At 60.0% G+C, this 10,810-nt stretch overlaps 2 protein-coding genes across 2 annotated transcripts; both read left to right on the top strand.

The window, feature by feature from the left end:
- Positions 1 to 1,320: 1,320 nt before the first annotated feature.
- Positions 1,321 to 3,763, top strand: LOC121094143 (alpha-1-acid glycoprotein 1-like). The gene is made up of 6 exons (XM_040607360.1): positions 1,321 to 1,472; positions 2,110 to 2,252; positions 2,496 to 2,566; positions 2,867 to 2,968; positions 3,231 to 3,331; positions 3,504 to 3,763. The coding sequence occupies exons 1-6, from the start codon at positions 1,362 to 1,364 to the stop codon at positions 3,558 to 3,560; spliced, it is 585 nt and encodes a 194-aa protein (XP_040463294.1). The 5' UTR covers positions 1,321 to 1,361; the 3' UTR covers positions 3,561 to 3,763.
- Positions 3,764 to 3,855: 92 nt separating this feature from the next.
- On the top strand, positions 3,856 to 10,456 carry LOC121094142 (alpha-1-acid glycoprotein-like). Its single transcript, XM_040607358.1, has 6 exons — positions 3,856 to 4,976; positions 5,513 to 5,655; positions 6,299 to 6,372; positions 7,171 to 7,281; positions 8,048 to 8,151; positions 10,311 to 10,456. The coding sequence occupies exons 1-6, from the start codon at positions 4,872 to 4,874 to the stop codon at positions 10,422 to 10,424; spliced, it is 651 nt and encodes a 216-aa protein (XP_040463292.1). The 5' UTR covers positions 3,856 to 4,871; the 3' UTR covers positions 10,425 to 10,456.
- The last annotated feature ends 354 nt before the right edge of the window (positions 10,457 to 10,810 follow it).

Below are 10,810 nucleotides of genomic sequence, written 5' to 3'. Positions count from 1 at the left end.
CACTGGTGTTTCCCCTGCCTCATACCACACACCACTCCACCACCCACCCCAGGAATTATTAAACAAGTCCTTGTCTCTACTAGCTATTGTAGATTACGTACGATAATCAGCTATGTATGGTATCGGCATCCACAGCCTAAAGGCCACTTCATCACCACTTCATCACTGGGCTAAGATAAGCCACGAGCACCAAAGGCTGCCGGCACACAAAAGGGAGCACAGCAGGAAAGGGGGACAACACACACTGCCCCCACCCCCCCCAGATTTCATGGACGAAGGGTCCCACCGAGCTGCTCAGACAGCAGGGCTGGGCCGCAGCACCACGGGTGAGAGGAAGGCGATGGTGGGTGGGTGGGCGCAGTTTGTCATCAGAGCACAGAATGGGTTGGGTTGGGTTGGGAGGGACCTTCAACGGCCACCTAGCCCACCCCCCCGCAGCGAGCAGGGACACCTTCAGCTAGACCAGGCTGCTCAGCGCCACGTCCAACCCAAGCCTGAATGTTTCCAGGAACGGGGCATCCACCACCTCTCTGGGCAGCCTGTCCCAGCGCTGCTTTATATCTAGTCCGACTCTGCCCTCTTTTACTTTAAAACCATTCCCCCTTGTCACGTCACTACAGGCTCTGCTGAAAAGTCAGTTTTCTTGTAAGCCCCCTCCAAGCGCTGGGAGGCTGCTCTAAGGTCTCCCTGGAGCCATCTCTGCTCCAGGCTGAACAGCCCCAGCCCTCGGGTGGGTTTTGTGGCCCCTGTCCCCGCTCCAGCAGGTCCCTGCCTTTCCTGTGCTGAGGGCTCCCAGCTTGCAAGGGGCCAAATCCTGCTGCGCACACCGAACTGCAGCACCAGGTCCCAGCCCCAGCAGCACCCACGCAGTGCCCCCACATGAGAGCACACGTGTGCCCAGTGCCGGCCCCGTGCCCAGCAAAGAGTGAGCCCGGTGCCCACCCAAAGCCTGCACAGCCCCAGCCAAGCCATGGCCAGGGGATTGCTTTGCCCTGGGGAGGAAAGCCACATCCAGGTGCCATTGGATGCCCCCCCGAGGCCACCAAACACACCTGGAGCCGGCCAGGTGCTTCGTCAGGCACCCACAAAATTAACTGCAGTTTCCAAGAACAAAAGCCTGTACTGGTGAAACATGGGGTTGCAGTTTGGGGTTGGTTTTTTTTCTTTCCTGCTGGAGAAAGCCAAGCTTTTGCAAGTTGAATTTCCTCCACCTGCTATTGCTTCACGCCTGAGCAAACAGCCCAGCCACTGAACAAGCACAGCGGGGCTGGGGACGCCCAGCTTTGCCGGCGGCCGTATATAAGGGACGGAGCTGAGCAACAGCCCATCACAGCAGGAGCTCCCTCCTGGCCGACCCAGCAATGCTGGCCACCCTCACCCTCCTCCTGGGGCTGCCGCTCACCCTTGCCACCGAGCCCCCCACCTGCGCCCCGCTCGTCCCGGTCACCTTCGACAACTCCACCATCCCTGGGGTAAGCCCTGCCCTCAGCCCATCCTCTCCTTTCCCATCGGCATCTCCAGCCCTTACGGGTCCAGGAAGGGGCTACGAACCCAGTCGGCAGCTCAGCGCCGATCTCGCTGCCTCCCTGTGCCTATTTGCCTAACAAAACCCGAGCCTGCTGGCAGGGCCGCGGGGAAGGGGTGAAGCCGTGCAGCTCTGCACCCATAATCTCACAAGCAGGCGCTTTCGGAGGGCTCCCTCTCCCATGCCCCGTGCAAATGGGGCTGCCAGCTCCGCCCTGGTGCTTTGCCGCTATTTTAAGCCCTTCGTGTGATGGGGACTCGGGTCACAGTCTCCATCTGCAAACCCCTTCGCTGCATAAACAGTATTTAGTCCCTTGGGGATGTTTAATGGGAGGAAAGTGAACGAGGGCCAGGCGCAGAGCGGGAGGAGCGCCACCGCAGAAACTAGCTGGCCATCCTGGGAGCTGGAGCGTCGCTGTAGTGGGGAGGGGACAAAGCCAGGAGCCCCTCACCCAGCCCGGCTCCTGCCCAGGGTGTTCACGGCCACAGGACAGTAGGGCACAGCGTCTGCTTTCACTCATGTCGTGGCCATGGGTGAACCCAGCCTGGCCCCCCAACCCTTCCCTACTCTGCTCCTCTCTGCAGCTCCTGGGACACTGGATCTACATTTCTGGTGCCTCCAGGTACCCGCCTCACCTGGCAGAGCTGAAAGCGCTGAAACACGCGAGTTTTTCCATCTTCCCCAGCAGCCATGAGGACGAGCTCAATACCATCGAAGTCCTGAGACTGTAAGGATGAGGCTTCACCCCCTCACCCAGCTTCCCCATCCCCGGGGGCATTTCCACCCGCTGGTGCCAACCTCCGGGCTGAGGCACCCTCACAAATCCGGGGCTGCGACGCGGCGGCTATGCCAAATTTATTTCAGCTGTGCAGCCTGGCTCAAGTTCTGAATCCCTTGGGTTTGGTTGGGGCAGTCTGGGGGGATGGGGGGGGGGCAGATATTTGCCCCATCTGAACTCTCTGCCCCGCAGGAATGAGACGTGCGTGGTGAAGAACGTCAGCAAGATCCACGTCTTTTGGCACAACTCCACCCTGATGCACGGTAATACCGCAGCCGCCGCACCTTGCAGCCTCCCACCTCCATCCCCCGGTACCGGGCACCCTGCGCCCCCGGCACCCAGCCCTTCTACACCTGAACGCATGGCTGGAGGAAGGGGGGAGGGAGGAATTTCTTCTGCTCCGTGCAATGGATATGGCAGCATGTGGGACCAGACTGGTCCCCGCTGGGATGGGAGCCCCGGGGACGAGCAGCCCCCACCACACTGCCAGCTCTGCCCCAGCTGTACCCCGGCCCCAGGCGACCCTCGCTAACAGAGGACTCTGTTCTCCTTGTACCTTCCAGTCGATGAGCAGACGGTTTCCGTAGCCAAAGTGATCCAAAGTGACAAAGACCTGCTGATCCTGAAGCACATCAGCCATGACTTCACGAGCCTGAGCCTGTCGGGTGAGCGGGTGCTGCCCCGATTTGTGGGGTCTGTCCCTGCCCGGGGACACCCTGAGGGCATCCCCAGCCCTCGCAGGCAGGGCACAAAGCCCCTTCTGCCCCCACACAGAGGGGAAAGGTGGGGGTGGGCAGGCAGCACGCTCCCTGTCCACATTATGGGCACCACCAAGGAGCAAAGCACCCCCTAAAACTCCCCCCTCTCCCCACCCCCACCCACCCCGCCGCCTCCCCTTCTCCTTTTACTGCCCCATTTCTCTGACAGCCCGGACACCCAACGTGAGCAAGGAGCACCTGGAGGAGTTCAAAGCCCAGCTGCACTGCCTGGGCTTCACAGAGGAGGAGATTTTCTCCACTTCTGAAAAGGTACGAACGCTCCCCAGGGCGGGCCAGCCCCTGCCCCTGCTGGGACGGGGCTCCGGCGGGGGTGTAAGGTGGGTGCCCCCCATGGCTGTCCCTCTCCCCCGCGAGCATCCACCTCGGCCGATCCTGCTCTCGGTGACAGAGCACCGACAGCCACCCTCCCCATCTCCCGCAGGATGCCTGTCCCGGCGAGGAGACGGGCGAAGGCAACACGGATCCACAGCCGGAGTAACCCCCGCGGGCTGGGTCAGCCACTCCATCCTCACCCTCATCCTCCTCCTCCAGCCCCTCCACAGGGAACTCCCTGTCCGCGGCCCCGGCTGGGCTCAGCACAGCCTCAGGACTCGCTGTTGAGGTTTTGGCCTTTCCTTGCAAGTGAAACGCTCGGTTTCCCTGGTTTTGCCCAGACCTGAAATAAATGCCTGTGTTACAACCGCCTGCCGCTCCCGCTGCATCCCCCCAGGACCGCTGGCAGGACCCCTCCTGCCTGCCCTGCCCACAATGCTGCATCTCCAAACCCCCCGAGAGCCGTGAAAAGCCCCAGATGAAACCCCCCAGGTTCAAGCTCCCACCAGCTCCACGGTGGCACCGGCACCTCCCTGCCACTCCACCCGGCGGGTCCCCTCCAGCCACGGCGCATCAGGAGTTGAGTACCCCCCCACCAGCCCTGACCCCACATAAACCTGCCAACCACCTCGGGTCCCCCCCCCCCCCCATGACTCAAACCAGCCAAGGTGCTTTTAGCACCGAATATCCCACCCGGAATTTTCAAGCCCATGGCAGGGGCTTGTGCAGGGATCACAGCCGGGTGGGGTAAGACAGGGTGGCATCGTGCCTTCCCTGGGTGTCTCTGAGCCAGGAAAGGGGGAAAGGATGGACACACCATCCCCCAGGGCCACGCCGAGGGACGCGGGGAAGCTCTGCTACCAGAGGGGAAAAGGAAAATAGAAATAAAGCCAGAAAAAGGCAGAAAAGCCCCGGCAGCATAGGGACAGCAGCAGGACAGAGGGTCAAGGAGCTGCCACAGGGGATGCATCCAGCAGGACAGAGGTGACCTCCTGGGGCCCTTCAGCCCATCTCTGTGGCCAGTTTTGGCAAGGACAGTAAAAACACCTGCCCTTCTCTTTGAAGGCCCCTGGGCTTTGCCCAAGGTGCAGGGAGGGCTGCAGCCCAGCCGCTGCACCGTGCTTCATCAGCGGAGCAAGAGGCAGCTACAATGGCTGCTCACAGGGGAAAAATAGGTTAATTTAGGGCAGATTCGAGTCTTAAATGCAGCAAGTGCATTGCCCTGTCACCTCTGGCCACGCCAGCTGCCCACAGCTCCGGACACTCAGCACCAGTGGCCCCAGCCAAGGCCACGGCCAGCACCGGGCTCAGCACGGGGCACGCGGCTCCTCTCTGGCCTGAGTGGTGCTGGTTGCACCAAGGGCGCGGGGCCAGCAGCCCCCGGCAGTCCCGTGCCCCCCCGCAGGGCTGCAAGAGCAAACAGCTGCGCGAGCGCGTCCGCCTGCCCCGGCTTCGCTCGCTGCCCGCCGCCGCAGCCATGGCCACGGCCACCATCGCTGCCGCCCTCGGCCTCATGGCACTGCTGCCCACGGCCTCCTTCCCCTGCGGAGCCCTGCGCCCTGACAACGCCACAGCGCCAAAGGTAGGAGAGACCCGAGCCCCGGGGGTCTTCCCCGCTCCTGCAACGAGCCCGTGGGTGCTCTGCTGAGCCTCGCTGACCCCTGGGAAATGGGGGACCCCCTCTCGTCCCCCTGGCACACGCACTGAGGCACCCTCAGCAAAACTTCTGCAACAAATGGAAACGTTTGCTTTCCAAACCAGCCCAAACTACCCAGTTTTCTCACAGCCCCCACGCCAGTGCTAAAGGTCACCCTGGAACAAGGGGGGCTGGCTGGGTATTTTTTGGTGCAAATCCCCCACGGCAGCACAGGGCTGTCCTGACCGTGCCCCACAGCCAACACCAGCACCATTCCCCAGTCCCCAGCTCCACCATTCCCCCTCGGCCACACATTTCTACAGGTTTCATTTTGTTGCTGCTGGTGTGGCACAAGAGGGAGAGCTAGCTCAGGCCTGAGGTCAAAACCAACCGTTTTGCCACGGGGAGGGTGGAAATCTCTTCCCCAAAGCTCCCCCTGCAAACCCAAAAGCTCTCGCCACCCTGCCCCTCTCTCCCCACAGCTGCTGGGGATGTGGCTGTACGTGGCCGGGGCCGCTCAGCTGCCCCAGCACCTCCTGGAGATGCTGCTCATCGACCACGGCCACCTCTGCGTGGAGCCCCGCACCAGCGAGCAGGAGCTGCTCATCACCCAGCACCTGGCTGTGTAAGGTGCCCCCCCCCGGGTCTCTGCCCCCCCACACACAGACCCCCACACACAGGCTGCAGCCATATCAGCACAAGGTACGGGCACGCTTTCAGTTGGTCTCCGCAGGGAGGGTCACTCCTGGCCACTCTGTCCACGCTCTCCCATCTCCTCTCTTCCTCACCCTCTTTATCCACTTATTTACGTCAACAGCCCCCACGGTCAGGCAGATTTTGCAGGGCACAGAGGTCACACAGGGGCTGAGCCCTGTGGGCACAGAGGACATGGGTGAGGGGGGGTCTCTCCAAGGCCCCTGCAAACTCCACCAGGCTCCGAAAGTTTCTTCCCCCCGTGGTCAGGCTTTATCGGGATGAGTTTTTCCATGCCAATGCAGGCAACTCTGTAGTCTCAGTTATTCTGGGGTGGAAAAGGTCTCACCAGCAAGGAGCAGGGCAAGGGCAAGGCTGAGACCCCGAGCTGCAGGTGGAGGTCAGACCAACGCACAGGAGAAATGGCTCAACTTCAGCAGCGGGAGCAGCTCGCCCAGCCGCCGAGCTGGCGGGTGCCCATGGGGGGCCGGGGCTTTGCCAGTCCTTTCCAGTCCATGGCAGGGGGTCTCCTGTTCCCCTTCCCTGCATCACCCCCTTCCCCTCTCTCTCTCCAGGGGGGACCAATGTCTCACCAACAACTCCACCTACTTCGAAACCACGGCCGATAACACCACGCTGGTGAGGCACGGTGAGCAGCGCCTGCGGGGTTACCACCCAGTCTATTTTTTGGATGGGCTGAGACACGCGAAGGGGCCGGATCCATGTTTTACATTGTCTGGTGTGTTTATTCCCCCATCATTTTGTCTGTTTGAAGCCTCGGTGGGCTCCACGCAGCCCCCCAGGGCCAGGGCACCCCAGGATCGCTGCCCTGCCGCGTTGAGCCCTATGAAGCAATGCAGTGCTGGGGTCAGGGAGCAAACTCGCTCCCATCCCCACAGGAGAAAACCACCTTGTTTGTAAAGTTATTTCCTCAGGGAAAGGAGGGGAACGTTTATGGCAGCTTTCAGCGATTTAATGAAGCCTCACATTCAGAATTGTTTCCTCCTCCCTGTAGAAATGGGGTGGGAATTGCAAATCCCCAAGACAGTTAGCACTGGCCCAGCCAGGACGGCACTGCCATGAGCGGGGACAGCTTCCCCCCAGTTTTGCAGCCCCCCAAGCTGCCAGACCAGGCACTCGGGGCTGGGCAGACCCACCCACACCCCCAGCAGCAGCGAGCCATGCCACCCAGCATTGCAACGGCAGGGTGGGAACTGAGCAACTTCGGATCCTCTGCACCCCAGACCCACATGTCAGAAATACAATTCAAATAAACCAAGAGCCCAACAGCTCGCCCTACGTCAGGACATCTGTCCTCACCCACTGCTAAGGGCTGGATCCCGGGGGCTGCTGGCAGTGCCCACACCTGGGCTGCAGTTTAGCACTGCTGCGGCGCTGAAATCTGAATGTTACGGCTCTTCCCAACCCCAACGCTGTTCTCTCAAAGCCAAGACCCAGCAAACTGTGGGGATGCTGATGAACTTCAGTTCTGAAGATGTTTTACTCATCCAGTACCAACTGCAGAGGGAAAGGACGTATTTGGGACTGTATCTCTACGGTATGCAAACTCCATCCTAAAGTAACTTAAAGTTATTGTGGGAAACCAAAACACACTCATAGTTATCAGCTAAAACCACACAGCAGCTTGGTTTCACCAAGAGTCAGTGATTTCCCCGAGATTGCTGTCCCGGGGTCACAGGAGTACTTACAAATCCCATTAAAACCAAAATCTCTTGGTAGAGAGGAAAGCACAAGTTAAGGACAAAACCCACTCACGACATAAACATCCGAAGAACAGGAAGCAAATACAATTCGGCATTGATACCATTGGAAAATCTCAATATTTTCAACCCAACCGTAGTTTTTCGGTATTTACCTCCCCAGGGCAGAGCACATGGCGTTGCAGTACCAGCAGAGGCAAAGCTGATCAGATCTACCCACAACCCTGTAAAGCAGCACCTTAGCCCTTGAGCTTCCCGGTGCTCCCCCGAGCCCCACGACGGTGGCTTAAGAGAGTTTGAAGACACATAGAAAAAAGCCCCCGCGCCCGCCTGGTCCCTCCCCACGCCCCAGGACTATCAGGCTGTCCCGCAGCCCCCCACAGCAGGCAGGGACAGAGCTGGTTGGGGAGGGGGTTACAAAAAGCGATGCCCAAGGTTGGTTTTGTTCAGGTGTGCGCGCCAGGGGGGTGAGAGACCCTGGCAGAGAGCAGGTGGGTGGGAGCACTGGGGAGGGAGGCGGGCAGGGCAGGGATGCGGCACGAAGGACCGTGCCAAGGCCACCGATCCCTGTTTAACACCTGGAAAATGCTTCTCCTTTTCCAGCCCGAAACCTGAGCGTGAGCACAGCCCACTGGGAAGAGTTCCAGCGCCACGCCACGTGCCTGGGGCTGAGCGAGAAGGCGGTCGTGTACGCGCCGTGGAAAACGGTACGTGGCTGTCACGTGTGGGCGAGGGCTGGCAGAGCTGCCGCAGCCCCCACCCCGGGCCGGGGCGCCAAGACCCCGGGCCGGGGCGCCAAGACCCCGGGCCGGGGCGCCAAGACCCCGGGCCGGGGCGCCAAGACCCCGGGCCGGGGCGCCAAGACCCCGGGCCGGGGCGCCAAGACCCCGGGCCGGGGCGCCAAGACCCCGGGCCGGGGCGCCAAGACCCCGGGCCGGGGCGCCAAGACCCCGGGCCGGGGCGCCAAGACCCCGGGCCGGGGCGCCAAGACCCCGGGCCGGGGCGCCAAGACCCCGGGCCGGGGCGCCAAGACCCCGGGCCGGGGCGCCAAGACCCCGGGCAGGGGCGCCAAGACCCCGGGCAGGGGCGCCAAGACCCCGGGCAGGGGCGCCAAGACCCCGGGCACCCCGGGCTGCAGCTCCAGCCACCAAAACAGGGTCTTGGAGAGACATTTTCGAGGTGATGGCAATAATTTCAGGACTAAATAAATGCAGGTTTGCTTTGACAATGACAGTGGTTTAAAACAACAACCCTGCTCCCCCAGATACGCGACTCCCCAAAGGAAATACCTGCACCTGAGCATCTCCGGGGGAAACCTGCTAACTGCCTGCCCCCCTACCAGGGGGAGATAGCCAAAGCACAGGACTTTTTCTCTGAAATTCTTGATTTTGCCCACCTACACCCCCCCCTCCTCAGAGGGCCAGCTGCCCCCAGCAAGGGGCAGGAGGGGCCGGAGCCCTGGGGCGCTGCATGGCCGTGCTTCAGCCCAAGCTACAACCAGACTCCTAAGAACCTCGGCTTGTTTTCAGGTTGGGATTTGCTTGTCTGGCACCCCGAGGTGCTTTGTGATGAGCGGGGTCCCGGCCTGGATAGCTGGAAGTGCAGGAAGATCACACAAGCCAGTCCCCCCCCGCCCCAGCGAGGGGTGTCCAGCACAGAGGCTCCTTTTGAGCTGGGGTCCCACCCTGAGCTCCTGGCCCCACCAGACATCAGGAAAGAGGCAACACCACCCACTCCTACAAAACCAGCCTTTTTCTTTTCATTTTTCCATTGACACATTAACCAGATGCAGCACTAACCTCTGCCACCTGATTTAGGACATTTTATCCTGAAAACGACCCTGGCCCCAGGGCAGCATGGCCAGGCTTCCTCTTGCAAAGCGGAGGTAAAAAATGTCTTACCTTCCCATCCCGCCCTGGCTGCCTGCTCATCCACATCAGGAGGCTCGGAGCTTCCAGAGATGCCCAAAACCCCACTCCGAGCAGCTTGGCCAAACCCAACTTAGCGCCCAACGCCCCTCTGAGCCCCACGGTGCTGCGCTTAGGACCACCCTGGCCAGGTTCAGGGAGCCAAGGAGGAGCACAGGGGCAGGTTGAAGCCCCCGTGGTGGGGCAGGGGCAGGGCTCCTCTCTTCATTAGGCACAAGCAGCACCTGGGAGGCAGGGCCCAGCTCTCCCTAATTAGCAGCAAGCACCTGCTGACCCAGGGGGTTGCAGAGGTGTCTGGATCACATTTAAATATGGGCACGGTGAGTGCAGTTCAGAGAACAGTAAGGTGAGAGGAATAAGCCAGAACTGTGTGTCCTTACATGCTCTGGGACAATTGCTGTTGGCAGAGAAGGGGTCTTTGCCTGGCCAAGAGGCAGGACATATCCGAGGAGTAAAATGAAACTGATTAAATGAATGCAGAAAAGATTTTTGGGGATGTTTAACATCAGGCTGAAGGAGATGGATGTGAACAGAGCACCAGAGCAGGGAGTCGTGTGTACCCTGCATCAGCCCAAGGCAGAGGCAGAACTTAAACCATGCCGATTCCAAGTGCCTGGGTAGCACCAGCTTCTTACTTATTTCTCAGAAAGTTTGAATCCCTCTTTCCTGCAGAGCCCACTTGCTGAGCGCCCAGCGTAGCACAGCTTTGCCTCCTTCCCTCGTTACGGCACAGGTGTGGGAAATGGCAGCAGCAGCAGCTCAGCACCTGGGCCAGACCTTCTGCGACTGGGGCAGCGCAGGGAAGCCCGTAGCTTCTCTAGGCCCTCTTAGACTTACAATCAGATAAAAAGGAAATGAAAAATACTTCTTGCTTCAGTAAATTCTCTCCTGCTGGTGCACTGGCCATTTCACTTACCCTGTTATTGTTGTTTTGGAAGGAGCTGTGTCAAACGAAAGAAATCGAAGGAAACAGCCCATGCACGGAGCCCACGGCTGCTGTCACAGCATCGCCTCCTCCGGGTACCCACCCACCTGGGAGCGAGGGTAACTGATGCCATGTTACACAATAAATGTTTTCTTCAAATCTGGTGCTTTTCTTGCCGAGGTGTTGGAGAGCAGGGGTTCTGAAGAGATCAGCAGGGCTTGCAGAAAGAAACTGCACACCGCATACACCTTGTGGGCCATTCAACTGGGAGTTGAGAAAAGTCAGTCTTAAGCAATCAGGGATGCGAGACAAGGTGACACGTGGAAGTTTTTTCGGCACTGACTCGGTTCACCCAGCTTCACGCCAAGGTTGCACACGAGCTCTACTAAAAAAGCAGTATTAAAGGCAGCAGTAATAGAGGCTAACCAGGAGAGGGCAATCATTAACTATTGTAAACGAGCGCACCAAGCATTTGGTGAGTAACGAGTAAACCAGAAGGCTGGAAACACCTTT

The sequence above is a fragment of the Falco naumanni genome, chromosome 9 (assembly GCF_017639655.2).
Source record: "Falco naumanni isolate bFalNau1 chromosome 9, bFalNau1.pat, whole genome shotgun sequence".
In the NCBI taxonomy this organism is placed as follows: domain Eukaryota; kingdom Metazoa; phylum Chordata; class Aves; order Falconiformes; family Falconidae; genus Falco; species Falco naumanni.
The sequence above is the reverse complement of the archived record's forward strand: the minus strand, read 5'-3'. Positions and strand labels throughout refer to the sequence as shown.